At 37.3% G+C, this 22,500-nt stretch overlaps 1 protein-coding gene across 1 annotated transcript in view; it reads right to left on the bottom strand.

Annotated features, from left to right (window-relative positions):
- trim23 (tripartite motif containing 23) overlaps nucleotides 1-19,571 on the bottom strand; it is a 22,866-nt gene extending 3,295 nt beyond the window's left edge. The window contains exons 1-9 of the mRNA XM_062057353.1: nucleotides 19,453-19,571; nucleotides 18,967-19,129; nucleotides 10,309-10,430; nucleotides 9,964-10,242; nucleotides 9,721-9,903; nucleotides 6,405-6,620; nucleotides 6,202-6,336; nucleotides 6,013-6,142; nucleotides 4,291-4,401 (exon numbers count right to left, since the gene is read on the bottom strand). Of these exons, the coding sequence (XP_061913337.1) occupies nucleotides 4,291-4,401; nucleotides 6,013-6,142; nucleotides 6,202-6,336; nucleotides 6,405-6,620; nucleotides 9,721-9,903; nucleotides 9,964-10,242; nucleotides 10,309-10,430; nucleotides 18,967-19,129; nucleotides 19,453-19,554 (1,441 nt within the window). The 5' untranslated portion in view covers nucleotides 19,555-19,571. The remainder of the gene's footprint in view (nucleotides 1-4,290; nucleotides 4,402-6,012; nucleotides 6,143-6,201; nucleotides 6,337-6,404; nucleotides 6,621-9,720; nucleotides 9,904-9,963; nucleotides 10,243-10,308; nucleotides 10,431-18,966; nucleotides 19,130-19,452) is intronic.
- Nucleotides 19,572-22,500: the final 2,929 nt, after the last annotated feature.

The following is a 22,500-nucleotide window of genomic DNA, read 5'->3' as shown; positions in this document are numbered from 1 at the left end:
CATTACGAAACTATTCCTATATTTGTACAGCAATTTTCTCGAACGATTGTGACTATATTCTGGTCAATCAATGACTGTTTTTGTAACATGCCAACAACATTCTGCAGTCTACACGTATCTCTTATGTGTGACTGCCATCTACTGGTCACACTTATCATTACAGCATGTACCAAATAAAATTGCCTCGAGGTCGGTAAGCTCAACCAGAATTATTCTGCACATTAGGCACACCGGGTTATAAGGCGCACTGTCTAGTTTTGAGAAAATTAAAGTATTTTAAGTGCGCCTTATAGTCCAGAAAATACGGTCACCATTTATTTCTGTAATTTTACAACTTTTATATGGTAACATTACCAATTAACTATTTCCCTGTCACCTTTTGACTTTGCTCTCGTAACGTTACGCAATTTTCTTGCAACAAATGTATCGTAGAAACCAAATTTTTGTAATTGTACGTTACGACTTTATTCTAGTCATATAGCACATATTTTCAGGTTATATTACAAATTATTTTGTGTAGTTGTACAACTATTTTGTTTTGCATTACGATTTTATTTCCGTAACATCACGAGTATTCATCGTGTCATTACGAAACTATTCCTATATTTGTACAGCAATTTTCTCGAACGATTGTGACTATATTCTGGTCAATCAATGACTGTTTTTGTAACATGCCAACAACATTCTGCAGTCTACACGTATCTCTTATGTGTGACTGCCATCTACTGGTCACACTTATCATTACAGCATGTACCAAATAAAATTGCCTCGAGGTCGGTAAGCTCAACCAGAATTATTCTGCACATTAGGCACGCCGGGTTATAAGGCGCACTGTCTAGTTTTGAGAAAATGAAAGTATTTTAAGTGCGCCTTATAGTCCAGAAAATGCGGTAATCATTCATTTCTGTAATTATACAACTTTTATATGGTAACATTACCAATTAACTATTTCCCTGTCGCCTTTTGACTTTGCTCTCGTAACGTTACGCAATTTTCTGGCAACAAATGTATCGTAGAAAGCAAATTTTTGTAATTGTACGTTACGACTTTATTCTAGTCATATAGCACATATTTTCAGGTTATATTTGAAATTATTTTGTGTAATTGTACAAGTATTTTGTTTTGCATTACGATTTTATTTCCGTAACATCACGAGTATTCATCGTGTCATTACGAAACTATTCCTATATTTGTACAGCAATTTTCTCGAACGATTGTGACTATATTCTGGTCAATCAATGACTGTTTTTGTAACATGCCAACAACATTCTGCAGTCTACACGTATCTCTTATGTGTGACTGTCATCTACTGGTCACACTTATCATTACAGCATGTACCAAATTAAATTGACTCGAGGTCGGTAAGCTCAACAAGAATTATTCTGCACATTAGGCACACCGGGTTATAAGGCGCACTGTGTAGTTTTGAGAAAATTTAAGTATTTTAAGTGCACCTTATAGTCCAGAAAATACGGTAACCATTTATTTCTGTAATTTTACAACTTTTATATGGTAACATTACCAATTAACTATTTCCCTGTCGCCTTTTGACTTTGCTCTCGTAACGTTACGCAATTTTCTGGCAACAAATGTATCGTAGAAAGCAAATTTTTGTAATTGTACGTTACGACTTTATTCTAGTCATATAGCACATATTTTCAGGTTATATTTGAAATTATTTTGTGTAGTTGTACAACTATTTTGTTTTGCATTACGATTTTATTTCCGTAACATCACGAGTATTCATCGTGTCATTACGAAACTATTCCAATATTTGTACAGCAATTTTCTCAAACGATTCTCTTATGTGTGACTGCCATCTACTGGTCACACTTATCATTACAGCATGTACCAAATTAAATTGCCTCGAGGTCGGTAAGCACAACCAGAACTATTCCGTACATTAGGCACACCGGGTTGTAAGGCGCACTGTCGAGTTTTGAGAAAATGAAAGTATTTTAAGTGCGCCTTATAGTCCAGAAAATACGGTAATAATTCATTTCTGTAATTTTACAACTTTTATATGGTAACATTACCAATTAACTATTTCCCTGTCGCCTTTTGACTTTGCTCTCGTAACGTTACGCAATTTTCTGGCAACAAATGTATTGTAGAAAGCAAATTTTTGTAATTGTACGTTACGACTTTATTCTAGTCATATAGCACATATTTTCAGGTTATATTTGAAATTATTTTGTGTAGTTGTACAACTATTTTGTTTTGCATTACGATTTTATTTCCGTAACATCACGAGTATTCATCGTGTCATTACGAAACTATTCCTATATTTGTACAGCAATTTTCTCGAACGATTGTGACTATATTCTGGTCAATGAATGACTGTTTTTGTAACATGCCAACAACATTCTGCAGTCTACACGTATCTCTTATGTGTGACTGCCATCTACTGGTCATACTTATCGTTTCACTACGTACCAAATAAAATAGCTTTGAGGTTGGTAAGCACAACCAGAACTATTCCGCACATTAGGCGCACTGTTTTTTACAGTTTGTCCCTCATAATGTGTACAAAATAATAGGTGTATAAATGACACAATATGTTACCGCATACGTCAGCAGACTAATTAGGAGTCTTTGTTTGTTTACTTACTACTAAAAGACAAGTTGTCTATTTTATTTAAGGACTAAATTACAATAATAAACATATGTTTCATGTACACTAACATTTTTTGTTCAAATAAAGACAATGACGACATTTTTTGTGGTCCCCTTTATTTAGAAAAGTATCTAAATACATTTTGGTACTGGTACCAAACTATTGGTATCGGGACAACCCTACGTTGGACATATTAGTTGTTTGACAAAAAATGTACTTATATTTGTCACCATCTACTAATTTTTAATGGTAAAGCCCCCTGAATGAATATAAGACGACCTGTTATTTGGAGACTGTTCCGGAAAAAAAACAACATTTTATATTTGGGTCAAGTACATTTTAAGGGCTGATCCGATATGATATTGGACATTGTTTACTTGTGTAAAGCTAGTTAGCATCTAAATGTCCTCCAATAAACACACCATTTCTTCCATTTTCCTAAAGTCATTTACCAAAGGTAAACATGCTCGGCTATGAGGAGCTGGCAGCTACACAACAGCTAAGCACACAAGCTAGACATGGGTAATAATTAATTGGAATGATGTTGCAGCACATTTGTCAATGTGAATGATATGTACGTATTACTTACACATACAAAGTAACAAATATCCAGTAACAAATGTGTCCGCGTCGTTCAACTTAGTCCATCACGAGCTTCACTTCAAGAATTATTGTGACCAGTACAGTATGTGTTGCCAGAAAACAATTACCACTTCAACTTAAAGACAGCATAAGTCCATACCAGATGGTTAATAATAAATATGTTAGTGTTTTTCATAGTTTGACTCATTTCACTTGATCAAACCTTCCCTAACATTCCCAGTGTTTCCCACACATTCATTTATTTGTGGCGGCCCGCCACGAAATAATTACGTCCGCCACAAATAGATTATTTAAATTTTTTTTGGTCCTGTCCAGCTTCTCAGGCAAATCATATAGTTGATGTAGATGCCCGTATAGGCTGTTCAGATTTACTTTACAAAAGAGAAGTGTAGGATACTTCTCTTGTTGCCTTATTTGTATTTGACCACTACTGTTTTCTGTTTATTTGTTACTGACTGTGGCAGGACACCTCTGCATCTGTTTCACTTTATGTTGCTGGTAAATAATATGGTTGTAGTAGTAGGCTAAAGTTAAATTATTTAGTATGCACTAATTAAAGGGGCAGAGCTTTAAGAGACTTTTTAGCTTTTATATTTTATAAGATATATTTTTTGTAAGAACCACAATTAATAAATATATTTCAGTGAATAACTTATTGTTCAAATCTGTATATAAATATGTACATAAAGTGTTGTAATTATATTGTAAAATGGATGGATGGATGGATGGATGGACATTTAAAACAAAACTGTTATTATTAATTAGTAAGTATACATTTTTTGAGCGTTTTTAGAGAAAATCATAACATTGTAGTAAATTATGCAAATTACTCGATTTTGTCATGGTGACCACGCCCGTAGCCACGCCCCCACCGCCACAGGTATCTTGGCAGTTTATGGGAAACACTGATTCCACACAACATAAAGTATGTTCTATGATTGGTGTCGGCCCACTTTTCAAGCTCCTATATCGGTATCGCATGGAAAGTTGTATCGGGCCACCGCTAATGTTGGACACACAAGAACATTGGTCGCTTCGTCTTGTACCGGACAAAAATGCCAAACTCCTACCTTGAGTGTTGAGATAGTAATGTTTCCACAGCGGTCTCAGCTTGTGCTTCCCCCCCACGTCCCAGATGGTGAACTTCAAGTTCTTGTACTCCACAGTTTCCACGTTGAAACCTTGGCAAACACACAGTTTCATGTAATGAGGAGCAAGGCTGGGCAACATGGCTGAAAACTGTATCACGATATAAGTGTTTGATATCAACCGACGGCGATGATTATTGATCGTTTCTATGACTGATGGAATATAGGAAGCAAGAGGAAAGTATATAAAATGTAAACATTTTTATTTTAACCTCTTAAGGCCCAAGCTGTTTGTTTACATGCTTTTTTTTTATTTCTCTTTGCTATTTGGGCTTATTGAACCCTAATTAGAATAAAAATTAAGAATCATCTTTTTATATGATGTACTTAGTCCATATGTACACAAACGTGTTCTTCAATCATTGGTACTTTAACTTCATGTTTAGTGACATGCTAATTCTTATTTTTACACTTTTTTTTTTTTTTTTTTTTACAAATTCCGCTATATGTTATACTCTTCTGACACCACCAGATGGCAGTAAAAGTGTCCACATAAGACCCCAATTCAGTAGTGTACACAATTTTGGAAATAAGAGCTAAAATGTGCTGTCCACACATGTGGCCACTAAGCCTTTAGAGTTAAATGTAACCTGGATTTAAATTAAGGCTGCAACTAACGATTAATTTGATAATCGATTAATCTGTCGATTATTACTTTGATTAATCGATTAATAATCGGGTAAAAGAGACGAACTACATTTCTATCCTAGCCAGTATTTTATTGAAAAAAAACAGCATACTAGCACCATACTTATTTTGATTATTGTTTCTCAGCTGTTTGTACATGTTGCAGTTTATAAATAAAGGTTTATTAAAAAAATAAATAAAAAAAACCTCTGCGCATGCACATAGCATAGATCCAACGAATCGATGACTAAATTAATCGGCAACTATTTTAATAATCGATTTTAATCTATTAGTTGTTGCAGCCCTAAATTAAATAGGTGTATTTTAGAATTTTGTATGGTGTTTGGAAATTTTTTAAATCATATTTACAATGTTCAGTGAGCAGGTTGTGTAATGTGTGTTGACTTTTATGTTAGTTGCATTTTTTTTTTTTTTTTTTTTTTTGCACCATGACCAGGGAAGGTTGTTTGGATTGTGACATACAAGTAAATGCTGTGCTATTCTTTGAAAGTACTTAAAAAAGGATGTGATTTATTCACATTGTCCACAAGATGGCAGCGAATATGTAGCATTCAGAGACCGCCTGGTATTTGTGGCCTAGTGGTTAGCGTGTCCGCCCTGAGATGGGTAGGTTGTGAGTTCAAACCCCGGGCCGAGTCATACCAAAGACTATAAAAATGGGAGCCGTTACCTCCCTGCTTGGCACTCAGCATCAAGGGTTGGAATTGGGGGTTAAATCACCAAAAATGATTACCGGGCACGGCTACTGCTGCTGCTCACTGCTCCCCTCACCTCCCAGGGGGTGATCAAGGGTGATGGGTCAAATGCAGAGAATAATTTCGCCACACCTCGTGTGTGTGTGTGACTATCATTGGTACTTTAACTTTAAGATGAATGTGAGAGCGCAGTGCGACGCCTTGCTGAACCGATGACATCTGGCGGGCCGCATTTTGGCCACCCTGATCTGTACACGGCATATTGGTATGGCCCTAGTGAGTAACAACAAAAGAAGCGTACCGATGGTTGGAATGGGCTGCATGAACTCGTCCTGTTTCAGCTTGAAGAGGATGGTGGTTTTCCCGGCGCCGTCCAGGCCGAGCGTCACCACGCGGATCTCCATCTTGGGCCCGATGTGGACCCGGTTATCCTGCAAACACGACCCTGATTAAGGACCGGGTGGCCCCCCCCGGGGTGTGCGGAGTCTACCTTGGTGAAGGTGACGGGGATGCCGGCGTCCAGCTGGATGTGGTCTGCCAGCTCGGTGAACTGATGCTGCTGCTTCTGCAGCGTCTCCAGGAGACAGTTGATCTCCTGCTTGGCCAGCACCACCCGGCAGTCGTCCTGAGACGGGCGGGACGCCGCGTTAAAGCGCCGCCTTTCCGTTTGGCGGACACGGGCGCTGATCTCACCTGCTGTAGCGTCTTCTCGCAGTGCAGGCAGGCGGTGGACACCTGGGACAGCAGGATGGTCATGTCCTCCTGCTGCTGCCTCAGCCACATCAGCCTCTCTCGCACGTGGGCGTCCACCACGCTCAGCGCCATCTCCTCCTGCCGGCACAGCGTCTCGTGGAGGTCGGCGAAGTAGGCGCGCACGCAGGAGCGAGCGCTCTCTGCTGTGCCGGGAACCTAAGCGGGGTCAGTAAGAACAGCAGGCTTCACTACACATCTTAATATTAGTTCAAATGTGTTTAAATCTGTTTGATCGTTCTTCTTCAAATTGTTGTATGTGATATATGACATCTATTACGTTGTTGTATGTGACACATGACATCTATTAAATTGTTGTATGTGATATATGACATCTATTACATTGTTGTATGTGATATATGACATCTATTACATTGTTGTATGTGATATATGACATCTATTACATTGTTGTATGTGATATATGACATCTATTACATTGTTGTATGTGATATATGACATATTACGTTGTATCTGATTAATGACATCTATTACGTTGTTGTATGTGATATATGACATCTATTAAATTGTTGTATGTGATATATGACATCTATTACATTGTTGTATGTGATATATGACATCTATTACATTGTTGTATGTGATATATGACATCTATTACATTGTTGTATGTGATATATGACATGTATTACGTTGTTGTATGTGATATATGACACATATTACGTTGTTGTATGTGATATATGACATCTATTAAATTGTTGTATGTGATATATGACACATATTACATTGTTGTATGTGATATATGACATCTATTACATTGTTTTATGTGATATATGACATGTATTACATTGTTGTATGTAATATATGACATGTATTACGTTGTTGTATGTGATATATGACATGTATTACGTTGTTGTATGTGATATATGACATGTATTACGTTGTTGTATGTGATATATGACATCTATTACGTTGTTGTATGTGATATGACATCTATTACATTGTTGTATGTGATATGACATATATTACATTGTTGTATGTGATATATGACATCTATTACATTGTTGTATGTGATATGACATCTATTACATTGTTGTATGTGATATATGACAACTATTACGTTGTTGTATGTGATATATGACAACTATTACGTTGTTGTATGTGATATATGACATCTATTACATTGTTGTATGTGATATATGACATCTTGTATGTGATATATGACATCTATTACGTTGTTGTATGTGATATGACATCTATTACATTGTTGTATGTGATATATGACATCTATTACATTGTTGTATGTGATATATGGTATCTATTACATTGTTGTATGTGATATATGACACCTATTACATTGTTGTATGTGATATATGACATCTATTACATTGTTGTTTGTGATACATGACATCTATTACATTGTTGTATGTGATATATGACATCTATTACATTGTTGTATGTGATATATGACATCTATTACATTGTTGTATGTGATATATGACACATATTACATTGTTGTATGTGATATATGACATCTATTACATTGTTGTATGTGATATATGACACATATTACATTGTTGTATGTGATATATGACATCTATTACATTGTTGTATGTGATATATGACATCTATTACATTGTTGTATGTGATATATGACACATATTACGTTGTTGTATGTGATATGACATCTATTACATTGTTGTATGTGATATATGACATCTATTACGTTGTTGTATGTGATAAATGACATCTATTACATTTTTGTATGTGATATATGACATCTATTACGTTGTTGTATGTGATAAATGACATCTATTACATTGTTGTATGTGATATATGACACATTACGTTGTTGTATGTGATATATGACACATATTACGTTGTTGTATGCGATATATGACATATATTACATTGTTGTATGTGATATATGACATCTATTACATTGTTGTATGTGATATATGACATCTATTACGTTGTTGTATGTGATAAATTACATCTATTACATTGTTGTATGTGATATATGACACATATTACATTGTTGTATGTGATATATGACACATATTACGTTGTTGTATGTGATATATGACATCTATTACGTTGTTGTATGTGATATATGACATCTATTACATTGTTGTATGTGATATATGACATGTATTACATTGTTGTATGTGACATATGACATGTATTACATTGTTGTATGTGATATATGACACCTATTACATTGTTGTATGTGATATATGACACATTACGTTGTTGTATGTGATATATGACACATATTACGTTGTTGTATGCGATATATGACATATATTACATTGTTGTATGTGATATATGACATCTATTACATTGTTGTATGTGATATATGACATCTATTACATTGTTGTATGTGATATATGACATCTATTACGTTGTTGTATGTGATATATGACATCTATTACATTGTTGTATGTGATATATGACTATTACATTGTTGTATGTGATACATGACATCTATTACATTGTTGTATGTGATACGTGACATCTATTACGTTGTTGTATGTGATATGTGACATCTATTACGTTGTTGTATGTGATATATGACATCTATTACCTTGTTGTATGTGATATATGACATCTATTACATTGTTGTATGTGATATATGACTATTAAATTTTTGTATGTGATATATGACATCTATTACATTGTTGTGTGTGATATATGACTATTACATTGTTGTATGTGATATATGACATCTATTACGTTGTTGTATGTGATATATGACATCTATTACATTGTTGTATGTGATATATGACATCTATTACATTGTTGTATGTGATATATGACATCTATTACATTGTTGTATGTGATATATGACATCTATTACGTTGTTGTATGTGATATATGACATCTATTACGTTGTTGTATGTGATATATGACATCTATTACATTGTTGTATGTGATATATGACATCTATTACGTTGTTGTATGTGATATATGACATCTATTACATTGTTGTATGTGATATATGACATCTATTACGTTGTTGTATGTGATATATGACATCTATTACGTTGTTGTATGTGATATATGACATCTATTACATTGTTGTATGTGATATATGACATCTATTACATTGTTGTATGTGATATATGACATCTAATACGTTGTTGTATGTGATATATGACATATATTACATTGTTGTATGTGATATATATGGGACGGCGTGGCGAAGTTGGTAGAGTGGCTGTGTGTAAAATGTGGATAAGTACACAACAGCACAGTGAACAGTGTCTCCCTCTAGTGGGCACGTTGGTAACTACATCCTCACGTGTTCAGTGTGTGCCATGCCCACGCCGTCTTCTATAATCTGCTCGCCGCCTTCTATTTGCTGCACGATGCCCAGCAGCTTCCTGGAGTACTCGGACACTTCCTCCGTGAAGGTGCGGATGCAGTGCGCCATGTCCAAGATGGACGCCCGGATCTGATTGGCCTCCGTCTCCAGGACGGCGTGCTGCGAGAAGAAGGACGGGTGAGACGCCTGCAGAGCGATGACGTCATTTATGGTGATGACCTTGTGACCCTGGTGCTTGCCGTACTCCTTGCACACGCAGCACATGAGCGGCCCCGGCTGGCACGCCTCCTCCAGGCACACAAACTCGATGGCGTGGACCTGGTGCTGCGGGCACAGCGTCTTCTCGTGCGGCTTGTCGGCCAGCGGCACGCGGCGGTGCTTGGCCAGCGTGCGCGTGGAGTGGGTGAGCTGCGAGCACTCGGCACACAGGTGGGTGGCGCACACCGTGCAGTACATGGTGGCCGTGTGGCCCTCGTCCTCGTCGCAGCGGATCACGCACTGCGGCGAGAAGGGGGGGAGGGGGTTGACACCTGCTTGTCGGACAGGAAGTGAGGCTTTTCTCACCTCTCCCATCCCTGTCAGGGCGTCCTCCGCCGCGCCCGACTGGTTGCTGGCGCCGTTCTGCAGCCGCTCCAGAAGTTCCAGCAGGGCAAAGTTCTTCTTTAGACCCCAGACTCCAGAGTCCCCTGGACACACAGACTAGGTGAGTCCCCTTTTAGTCATGTCATCTTTGGACTACGAGCACCAGCAGGCTTCGCTGCACGTCTTAAAGTGAAGCTCGGCCAACTATCTGTCAGTCAGGGAGCTGAAAGTTCGAGCGTAAAATAATAAATAAATGTGGGCTTCGCTACATGTCTTAAATGTAAAGTTTAGTCATCTACAGATGTGGCTGCTGAAAGTTTGATCGTAAAAAAAAAAAGAAAGGCTTCACTACACTTTAAGAGAGAAGGCTTTGCTACACGTCTTGAATCAAAGCTCGGCAAACTGTCAGCTACAGGTGAGGTAGCTAAAAGTCTGATTGCAAGAAAAACTAAAAGTAAAGTTCAGCCAACTATCTGTCAGTCTGGGAGCTGAAAGTTTGAGCGAGAAAATAAATACAGGCTTCGCTACATGTCTTAAAGCAAAGTTTAGTCAGCTAAAGACTTGGGAGCTGAAAGTTTGAGCGTAAAAAAAACAAGAGGCAGGCTTCGCTACGCGTCTTAAAGTAAAGTTCAGCCAACCATTTGTCAGTCAGGGAGCTGAAAGTTTGAGACAAAAAATAAATAAATAAATGCAGGCTTCGCTACACGTCTTAAAGTAAAGTTCAGCCAAATATCTGTCAGTTATGGAGCTGAAAGTTTGAGCGCAAAACAAAATAAGTGCAGGCTTCGCTACACGTCTTAAAGTAAAGTTTAGTCATCTACAGACGTGGGAGCTGAAAGTTCGACCATAAAAAAAAAATTAAAAAATGCAGGCTTCGCTACGCGTCTTAAAGTAAAGTTCAGCCAACCATTTGTCAGTCAGGGAGCTGAAAGTTTGAGACAAAAAATAAATACATAAATGCAGGCTTCGCTACACGTCTTAAAGTAAAGTTCAGCCAAATATCTGTCAGTTATGGAGCTGAAAGTTTGAGCGCAAAACAAAATAAGTGCAGGCTTCGCTACACGTCTTAAAGTAAAGTTTAGTCATCTACAGACGTGGGAGCTGAAAGTTCGACCATAAAAAAAATAAAAAATATGCAGGCTTCGCTACGCGTCTTAAAGTAAAGTTCAGCCAACCATTTGTCAGTCAGGGACATGAAAGTTGGAGCGTAAAAAATTAATAAATGCAGGCTTCGCTACATGTCTTAAATGTAAAGTTTAGTCATCTACAAATGTGGCTGCTGAAAGTTTGATCATTAAAAAAAAAGAAAGGCTTCACTACACTTCTTTAAGAAAGAAGGCTTCGCTACACGTCTTGAATCAAAGCTCGGCAAACTGTCAGCTACAGACGAGGGAGCTAAAAGTCTGATTGCAAGAAAAACTATAAGGCAGGCTTTGCTACATGTCTTAAAGTTTAGTCATCTACAGACATGGGAGCTGAAAGTTCGACTGTAAAAAAAAAAGGAAAAAAAGGCAGGCTTCGCTACGTGTCTTAAAGTAAAGTTCAGCCAACTATCTGTCAGTCAGGGAGCCGAAAGTTTGAGCGTAAAAAATAAATAAATAAATGCAGGCTTCGCTACATGTCTTGAAGTAAAGTTTACTCCTCTACAGACGTGGGTGCTGAAAGTTCGACCGTAAAAAAAAAGAGGAAAGAGCCAGGCTTCACTACAGGTCTTAAAGTAAAGTTCAGCCAAATATCTGTCAGTCAGGGAGCTGAAAGTTGGAGCGTAAATTTTTTTATAAATGCAGGCTTCGCTACATGTCTTAAAGTAAAGTTTAGTCAGCTCCAGATGTGGCTGCTGAAAGTTTGATCGTTAAAGAAAAAGAAAGGCTTCACTACACTTCTTTAAGAAAGAAGGCTTCGCTACACGTCTTGAATCGAAGCTCGGCAAACTGTCAGCTACAGGCGAGGGGGCTAAAAGTCTGATTGCAAGAAAAGCTAAAAGGCAGGCTTCGCTACACGTCTTAAAGTAAAGTTCAGCCAACTATCTGTCAGTCAGGGAGCTGAAAGTTTGAGTGTAAAACAAAATTAGTGCAGGCTTCGCTACATGTCTTAAAGTAAAGTTCAGCCAAATATCTGTCAGTCAGGGAGCTGAAAGTTTGAGCCAAAAAATTAATAAATAAATGCAGGCTTCGCTACATGTCTTAAAGTAAAGTTTAGTCAGCTACAGATGTGGCTGCTGAAAGTTTGATCGTTAAAAAAAAGAAAGGCTTCACTACACTTTAATAAAGAAGGCTTCGCTACACGTCTTCAATCGAAGCTTGGCAAACTGTCAGCTACAGGCAAGGGAGCTAAAAGTCTGATTGCAAGAAAAGCTAAAAGGCAGGCTTCACTACACGTCTTAAAGTAAAGTTCAGCCAACTATCTGTCAGTCAGGGAGCTGAAAGTTTGTGCGTAAAAAATAAATAAATAAATGCAGGCTTCGCTACATGTCTTAAAGTAAAGTTTACTCCTCTACAGACGTGGGAGCTGAAAATTCGACCGTAAAAAAAAGGAAAGAGCCGGGCTTCGCTACGCGTCTTAAAGTAAAGTCCAGCCAACTATCTGTCGGTCAGCTACAGACGTGGGAGCTAAAAGTCTGATTGCAAGAAAAGCTAAAAGGCAGGTTTCGCTACGTGTCTTAAAGTAAAGTTCAGCCAACTATCTGTCAGTCATGGAGCTGAAAGTTTGAGCGTAAAAAATAAATAAATAAATAAATGCAGGCTTCGCTACATGTCTTAAAGTAAAGTTTACTCCTTTACAGACGTGGGTGCTGAAAGTTCGATCGTAAAAAAAAAGAGGAAAGAGCCAGGCTTCGCTACGCGTCTTAAAGTAAAGTTCAGCCAAATATCTGTCAGTCAGGGAGGTGAAAGTTTGAGCCAAAAAATAAATAAATAAATGCAGGCTTCGCTACATGTCTTAAAGTAAAGTTTAGTCATCTACAGACGTCGGAGCTGAAAGTTCGACTGTAAAAAAAAAAGAAGAGAGGCAGGTTTCTCTACACGCCTTAAAGTAAAGTTCAGCCAAATATCTGTCAGTCAGGGAGCTGAAAGTTGGAGCGTAATTTTTTTTTTAAATAAATGCAGGCTTTGCTACATGTCTTAAAGTAAAGTTTAGTCATCTACAAATGTGGCTGCTGAAAGTTTGATCGTTAAAGAAAAAGAAAGGCTTCACTGCACTTCTTTAAGAAAGAAGGCTTCGCTACACGTCTTGAATCGAAGCTTGGCAAACTGTCAGCTACAGGCGAGGGAGCTAAAAGTCTGATTGCAAGAAAAGCTAAGAGGCAGTCTTCACTACACGTCTTAAAGTAAAGTTCAGCCAACTATCTGTCAGTCAGGGAGCTGAAAGTTTGAGCGTAAAAAATAAATAAATAAATGCAGGCTTCGCTACATGTCTTAAAGTAAAGTTTACTCCTCTACAGACGTGAGAGCTGAAAATTCGACCGTAAAAAAAAAGGAAAGAGCCAGGCTTCGCTACGCGTCTTAAAGTAAAGTTCAGCCAACTATCTGTCGGTCAGCTACAGGCGTGGGCGCTAAAAGTCTGATTGCAAGAAAAGCTAAAAGGCAGGCTTCGCTACATGTCTTAAAGTAAAGTTCAGCCAACTATCTGTCAGTCAGGGAGCTGAAAGTTTGAGCGCAACAAATAAATAAATAAATGCAGGCTTTGCTACATGTCTTAAAGTAAGGTTTACTCCTCTACAGACGTGGGAGCTGAAAATTTGACCGTAAAAAAAAAGGAAAGAGCCAGGCTTTGCTACGCGTCTTAAAGTAAAGTTCAGCCAACTATGTGTTGGTCAGCTACAGGCGTGGGCGCTAAAAGTCTGATTGCAAGAAAAACTAAAAGGCAGGCTTCGCTACACGTCTTAAAGTAAAGTTCAGCCAACTATCTTGTCAGTCAGGGAGCTGAAAGTTTGAGCGCAAAAAAAAAATTAATGCAGGCTTCGCTACACGTCTTAAAGTAAAGTTCAGCCAACTATCTGTCGTAAGGGAGCTGAAAGTTTGAGCGTAAAAGAAAATTAGTGCAGGCTTCGCTACACGTCTTAAAGTAAAGTTCAGCCAAATATCTGTCAGTCAGGGAGCTGAAAGTTAGGGCCAAAAAATACTTAAATAAATGCAGGCTTCGCTACATGTCTTAAAGTATAGTTTACTTCTCTACAGATGTGGGAGTTGAAAGTTCGACCGTAAAAAAACCCAACAGAGGCAGGCTTCGCTAAGCGTCTTAAAGTAAAGTTCAGCTAACCATCTGTCAGTCAGGGAGCTGAAAGTTGGAGCGTAAAAAATCAAATAAATGCAGGCTTCGCTACATGTCTTAAAGTAAAGTTTAGCCAGCTACAGATGTGGCTGCTAAAAGTTTGATCGTTAAAAAAAAAAAGAAAGGCTTCACTACACTTCTTTAAACTAGCTAACAATTAACGCTTTAGTTGCCAGCCAACGATTAGCAAGATAGTTTAAAATAAAAACATGACTTATATTAGTGTTCATGTTGTCATTTAGGCTAGCTACCGATTAACGCTCTAGTTGCTGGCTATCGATTAGCATGTTAGTTTAAAATAAGATGAATAGTTATTGTGTTCATGTTGGCATTTAAGATAGCTAACAATTAACGTTCTCGTTGCCATCTATCGATTAGCACGTTAGTTTAAAATAAGTGAAATGAATTATATTTATAATAAATAAAAACGTTAATGATATTATTGTGTTCATGTTGGCATTCAAACTAGCTAGCGATTACCGCTCTAGTAGCCCGCGAGCAATTTTTTTCGCTTCATTTGCCAGCTAACGATTAGCACGGTAGTTTAAAATAAAAACGTTAATGATATTATTGTGTTCATGTTGGCATTTAAGCAAGCTAGCGATTACCGCTCTCGTAGCCAGCCAACGATTAGCATGATAGTTTAAAATAAAAACATGAATTATATTATTGTGTTCATGTTGGCATTTAAACTAACTAGCGATTACCGCTCTCGTAGCCAGCCAACGATTAGCACGATAGTTTAAAATAAAAACATGAATGATATTATTGTGTTCATGTTGGCATTTAAACTAGCCAGCGATTAGCGCTCTCGTAGCCAGCCAACGATTAGCACGATAGTTTAAAATAAAAACATGAATGATATTATTGTGTTCATGTTGGCATTTAAACTAGCTGGCGATTAACGCTCTAGTTGCCAGCCAACGATTAGCATGATAGTTTAAAATAAAAACATGAATGATATTATTGTGTTCATGTTGGCATTTAAGCTAGCTAGCGATTAACGCTCTAGTTGCCAGCCAACGATTAGCAAGATAGTTTAAAATAAAAACATGACTTATATTAGTGTTCATGTTGGCATTTAGGCTAGCTACCGATTAACGCTCTAGTTGCTAGCTATCGATTAGCATGTTAGTTTAAAAATAAGATGAATAGTTATTGTGTTCATGTTGGCATTTAAGATAGCTAACAATTAACGTTCTCGTTGCCATCTATCGATTAGCACGTTAGTTTAAAATAAGTGAAATGAATTATATTAATAATACATAAAAACGTTAATTATATTATTGTGTTCATGTTGGCATTCAAACTAGCTAGCGATTACCGCTCGAGTAGCCCGCGAGCAATTTTTTTCGCTCCATTTGCCAGCTAACGATTAGCACGGTAGTTTAAAATAAAAATGTTAATGATATTGTGTTCATGTTGGCATTTAAGCTAGCTAGCGATTACCGCTCTCGTAGCCAGCCAACGATTAGCATGATAGTTTAAAATAAAAACATGAATTATATTATTGTGTTCATGTTGGCAAACTAGCTAGCAATTACTGCTCTCGTAGCCAGCCAACGATTAGCACGATAGTTTAAAATAAAAACATGAATGATATTATTGTGTTCATGTTGGCATTTAAACTAGCTGGCGATTAACGCTCTAGTTGCCAGCCAACGATTAGCATGATAGTTTAAAATAAAAACATGAATGATATTATTGTGTTCATGTTGGCATTTAAGCTAGCTAGCGATTAACGCTCTAGTTGCCAGCCAACGATTAGCAAGATAGTTTAAAATAAAAACATGACTTATATTAGTGTTCATGTTGGCATTTAGGCTAGCTACCGATTAACGCTCTAGTTGCTAGCTATCGATTAGCATGTTAGTTTAAAAATAAGATGAATAGTTATTGTGTTCATGTTGGCATTTAAGATAGCTAACAATTAACGTTCTCGTTGCCATCTATCGATTAGCACGTTAGTTTAAAATAAGTGAAATGAATTATATTTATAATACATAAAAACGTTAATTATATTATTGTGTTCATGTTGGCATTCAAACTAGCTAGCGATTACCGCTCGAGTAGCCCGCGAGCAATTTTTTCCGCTCCATTTGACAGCTAACGATTAGCACGGTAGTTTAAAATAAAAACGTTAATGATATTATTGTGTTCATGTTGGCATTTAAGCTAGCTAGCGATTACCGCTCTCGAAGCCAGCCAACGATTAGCATGATAGTTTAAAATAAAAACATGAATTATATTGTTGTGTTCATGTTGGCATTTAAACTAGCTAGCGATTACCGCTCTCGTAGCCAGCCAACGATTAGCACGATAGTTTAAAATAAAAACATGAATGATATTATTGTGTTCATGTTGGCATTTAAACTAGCTGGCGATTAACGCTCTAGTTGCCAGCCAACGATTAGCATGATAGTTTAAAATAAAAACATGAATGATATTATTGTGTTCATGTTGGCATTTAGGCTAGCTACCGATTAACGCTCTAGTTGCTAGCTATCGATTAGCATGTTAGTTTAAAAATAAGATGAATAGTTATTGTGTTCATGTTGGCATTTAAGATAGCTAACAATTAACGTTCTCGTTGCCATCTATCGATTAGCACGTTAGTTTAAAATAAGTTAAATGAATTATATTTATAATACATAAAAACGTTAATTATATTATTGTGTTCATGTTGGCATTCAAACTAGCTAGCGATTACCGCTCTAGTAGCCCGCGAGCACTTTTTTTCGCTTCATTTGCCAGCTAACGATTAGCACGGTAGTTTAAAATAAAAACGTTAATGATATTATTGTGTTCATGTTGGCATTTAAGTAAGCTAGCGATTACCGCTCTCGTAGCTAGTTGCCAGCCAACGATTAGCATGATAGTTTAAAATAAAAACATGAATGATATTATTGTGTTCATGTTGGCATTTAAACTAGCTGGCGATTACCGCTCTCGTAGCCAGCCAACGATTAGCACGATAGTTTAAAATAAAAACATGAATGACAGCCCTTTGAGACACTTGTGATTTAGGGCTATATAAATAAACATTGATTGATTGATTGATATTATTGTGTTCATGTTGGCATTTAAACTAGCTGGCGATTAACGCTTTAGTTGCCAGCCAACGATTAGCATGATAGTTTAAAATAAAAACATGAATGATATTATTGTGTTCATGTTGGCATTTAGGCTAGCTACAGATTAACGCTCTAGTTGCTAGCTATCGATTAGCATGTTAGTTTAAAAATAAGATGAATAGTTATTGTGTTCATGTTGGCATTTAAGATAGCTAACAATTAACGTTCTCGTTGCCATCTATCGATTAGCACGTTAGTTTAAAATAAGTGAAATGAATTATATTAATAATACATAAAAACGTTAATTATATTATTGTGTTCATGTTGGCATTCAAACTAGCTAGCGATTACCGCTCGAGTAGCCCGCGAGCAATTTTTTTCGCTCCATTTGCCAGCTAACGATTAGCACGGTAGTTTAAAATAAAAACGTTAATGATATTATTGTGTTCATGTTGGCATTTAAGCTAGCTAGCGATTACCGCTCTCGTAGCCAGCCAACGATTAGCATGATAGTTTAAAATAAAAACATGAATTATATTATTGTGTTCATGTTGGCATTTAAACTAACTAGCGATTACCGCTCTCGTAGCCAGCCAACGATTAGCACGATAGTTTAAAATAAAAACATGAATGATATTATTGTGTTCATGTTGGCATTTAAACTAGCTGGCGATTAACGCTCTAGTTGCCAGCCAACGATTAGCATGATAGTTTAAAATAAAAACATGAATGATATTATTGTGTTCATGTTGGCATTTAGGCTAGCTACAGATTAACGCTCTAGTTGCTAGCTATCGATTAGCATGTTAGTTTAAAAATAAGATGAATAGTTATTGTGTTCATGTTGGCATTTAAGATAGCTAACAATTAACGTTCTCGTTGCCATCTATCGATTAGCACGTTAGTTTAAAATAAGTGAAATTAATTATATTTATAATACATAAAAACGTTAATTATATTATTGTGTTCATGTTGGCATTCAAACTAGCTAGCGATTACCGCTTGAGTAGCCCGCGAGCAATTTTTTCCGCTCCATTTGACAGCTAACGATTAGCACGGTAGTTTAAAATAAAAACGTTAATGATATTATTGTGTTCATGTTGGCATTTAAGCTATCTAGTGATTACCGCTCTAGTAGCCCGCGAGCAGTTTACGCTCCATTTGCCAGCTAACGATTAGCACGTTAGATTTTAAGCATCATGGTTCTTCTCGAAGGAAACCGGTTGGGCAAAATACTGTCATTCTACCTTTTTTTAACATCGCATATGTGGCTTTATTTTGAAGGCGAGGCGCTCACCCAGCTCGGTGACCTGCCGGTCGAAGGGGCAGCGGACCGCCCGGCCGTGGAGTGGCAGGCGGGTGAGGCAGTCGTGGCACACGGTGTGCCCGCACAGCAGGAGCCGGGGCACCTTGTCCCCCTGCAGGGAGAAGACGTCCTCGCACACGCCGCACTCCAGCACCTGTGAGCGCATGCGCAACTTTAATTACTAATAATTCCATCCTTGTCAGCATCTTTGGCGCCAACTAGCGGCGGAGAGGAATGTAGCATCATTAGCATGTAGCATGTGCAGCTCTACAAACAAACAGGTGTTGTCAACAAAGCAGGTGTTTGACCACGTAGTTGTCAAAATGTTATTTTAAAGGACGCTAGCTGTCCATTTTAGACATTTTAACGAAGCACGAAGGCAAACTTGCTCACTGCGTCTATGGCGAAAAAAACAAAAAACGCACCCAAACACCGCCATTTTTTTTTTTTTTTCCAAGTTTGAATAAACATGCCGACCTTAACCGCGCCTCCGCTCGCCGCCCTGCCGTGTCGGCTGCACGGCTCCATGGTGGTCATGGAGGCGCCCTGCTTGTTTATTCCTGCAGCAGAGGCGGCCATTGTGCGACAGCTGCGCGCGGACCACTGCGCATGCGCGGGAGGAGCATCCCCGCACTTCCGGTTTGGCCTTATTTTGTTTTGTTTTTTTTAGTTACGCAATAATAATGAAGTTTATTTGAACCGAGACACACAAATATTACGACGCTTTTCAAGAAATAAACGGTTAGCGTTCTAACGTACGACTTTATTTATGACTTTTATCCGTTTGGTGAGGTCGAAACCATAGACATCTTACAAGTAGACGCAGCATTGGCTGCTGTGATGCGGGGAATTGGGCCGCCATCTTGAAGTGGTGATGAGGAGCCGGCGAGCAGACTAAACTGACAGTAGACAGTAGGGGTGTGGAAAAAAATTGATTCGAATTCAAATCGCGATTCTCACGTTGTGCGATTCAGAATCGATTCTCATTTTTAAAAAATCGATATTTTTTAATTTTGTTTATTAAAATATATATATATATTTTTTTTTAATTAATCAATCCAACAAAACAATACACAGCAATACCATAACAATGCAATCCAATTCCAAAACCAAAACCGACCCAGCAACACTCAGAACTGCAATAAACAGAGCAATTGAGAGGAGACACAAACACAACACAGAACAAACCAAAAGTAGTGAAACAAAAATGAATATTTTCAACAACAGTATCAATATTAGTAACAATTTCAACATAGCAGTGATTAAAAATCCCTCATTGACATTATCATTAGACATTTATATAAAAAAGAAAAAGAAAAAAGAACAATAGTGTCACAGTGGCTTACAAAGTCATATTTTTGGTTCATTTAATAGTTAAAACAAATTTACATTATTGCAATCAGTTGATAAAACATTGTCCTTTACAATTATAAAAGCTTTTTACAAAAGTCTACTACTCTGCATGCATGTCAGCAGACTGGGGTAGATCCTGCTGAAATCCTATGTATTGAATGAATAGCGAATCCTTTTGAATCGGGAAAAAAATTGTTTTTGAATCGAGAATCGTCTTGAATTGAAAAAAAAAAATCGATATCCAATCGTGGGACACCCAAAGATTCACAGCCCTAGTAGACAGGTAGAAAACAAAGATGCTAAACTGACAGTTGACAGGTAGAAAACAAAGATGCTAAACTGACAGTTGACAGATAGAAAACAAAGATGCTAAACTGACAGTTGACAGCATGTTCCTGCTCAAATGAGCGGACTGTTGAAAATAGGAATCGGGGGATTCCTTTTCACAAGTAAGATTTAACATTAACATACTATTGGTTGTATTTTGTGAAAAGAATATAAGCACAGAGTTAAGAAGGAGCAAAGATCTTCTATAGTACTGAAATCATAGCCTCTAGCAAACAAGAGTATGGCCATAATAGAATTGCTTGTCAATTAAATTAATTACATTTAAAAATGTCATACTTGAATAACATAAAGTTGAAATAAATGATGAAGATAAAGATTGAAAGACAGAATTTGGTTTTACTCTGAATTCAGTGAAACAGATTTGTGGTTTTAGCTGATATAAAGACTTTCAGGTGTTTATATATGTTTATGTTGAAGTATTTGGCAGACGCTTTTATCCAAAGCGACATACATCAAAAATACATATAAAACAATCAGTGTAAACATGATCATTTAAGGGAAGAATGTAATACAAAATATCAATACAAAGTGTCAAGACAGAATAAACTCTCTGCTGCTGCAGCAACAGAGATACAGTCTGTAGATACAGTATATAGATATCTAATGTATTCATACATTGTTTATGTAGGATATACACATGTATATATAACCTGATCATATTGTTTCTTCAATTTAAAAATAGCTGATTGTTTTTTCCCCCTTCTCTGGGATTATATTCCCAGTTTTGATCTCTGACGTCTGGTCACTTATAGCATATAAGAATATTCTACTACTGTTAAGCAAACTATGAATAATAAAACATGTGTCCTTTATCATAGCTACACGAATGACAAAAAAGCACGTGAAAATCAGTGGTATTCAGTGAGGTAAAATGAATTAAATGCGCTGACAGTTCATTGCTCCTGCCAAATGATTTGCACTGAGTGGAGCGGATCACCACTCCAAGATGGCGGCCCCGCGTCTCGTCAGCGCCAGTAGGCAGTAGCGCTCCATGCGGCGTACCCTTAGAAGATGTCTATGAGCGTAATAGTGAAGAGAGGATGTCTGGCACGCTGCTGACATCTAGTGGACGTAATACTGAACTGCAGTTTTTCAAGGAAATGTCAAGTCAAGAAGAAGCAAAACAAAGAATATATTAATTAAAACAAAGAATATATTAATTAAAAAAAAGAATATATTGATTAAAACAAAGAATATAGTAATTAAAACAAAGAATATGATAATTAAAACAAAGAATATATTAATTATTAGGGCTGGAAAATGACTTATTGTGTGAATGCTCCAAAACATTCACACATATGCTTTCTTCTTCTTCTTCTTCTTCTTCTTCTTCTTCTTCTTCTTCTTCTTCTTCTTCTTCTTCTTCTTCTTCTTCTTCTTCTTCTTCTTCTTCTTCTTTTTCTTCTCCACATTTTGGCGCGCTCTACCATCCACAGTTTTCACCCGATTCAAAGCGTTCCAACTTCAAACTGTTCAGCCTATTCTGGAATCGCAGGCTTTCCCTTGACAAATTCCAAAAATTCCCAGATTTCCCAGAATTCTATGTTTTCCAGGACATTTTTTCCTATTCAAAATGAATTGGCCATTTTTCAAACTTCCACATTTTTCAAGCTATTCAAACCGTTCCACCTTCAACATATTCCACTCATCCTGGACATTCAAACTATATTTTCCAAGTTCAGAAAAATTCCAGGAATTCCAAAAATTCCCAGTTTTCCAAACCCTATTTTCACCCTTTTTTCTGTCCACTACTCCTCCCACATTTTTCAACCCACTTCAACCGTCAAAACATTCCTTTTAATCAGGACAAAAAAACGATGTTGT

This window comes from Entelurus aequoreus, linkage group LG08 (genome assembly GCF_033978785.1).
Source record: "Entelurus aequoreus isolate RoL-2023_Sb linkage group LG08, RoL_Eaeq_v1.1, whole genome shotgun sequence".
NCBI lineage: Eukaryota > Metazoa > Chordata > Actinopteri > Syngnathiformes > Syngnathidae > Entelurus > Entelurus aequoreus.
Note: the sequence above shows the minus strand (reverse complement) of the source record. Positions and strands in the feature narration are given on the sequence as shown.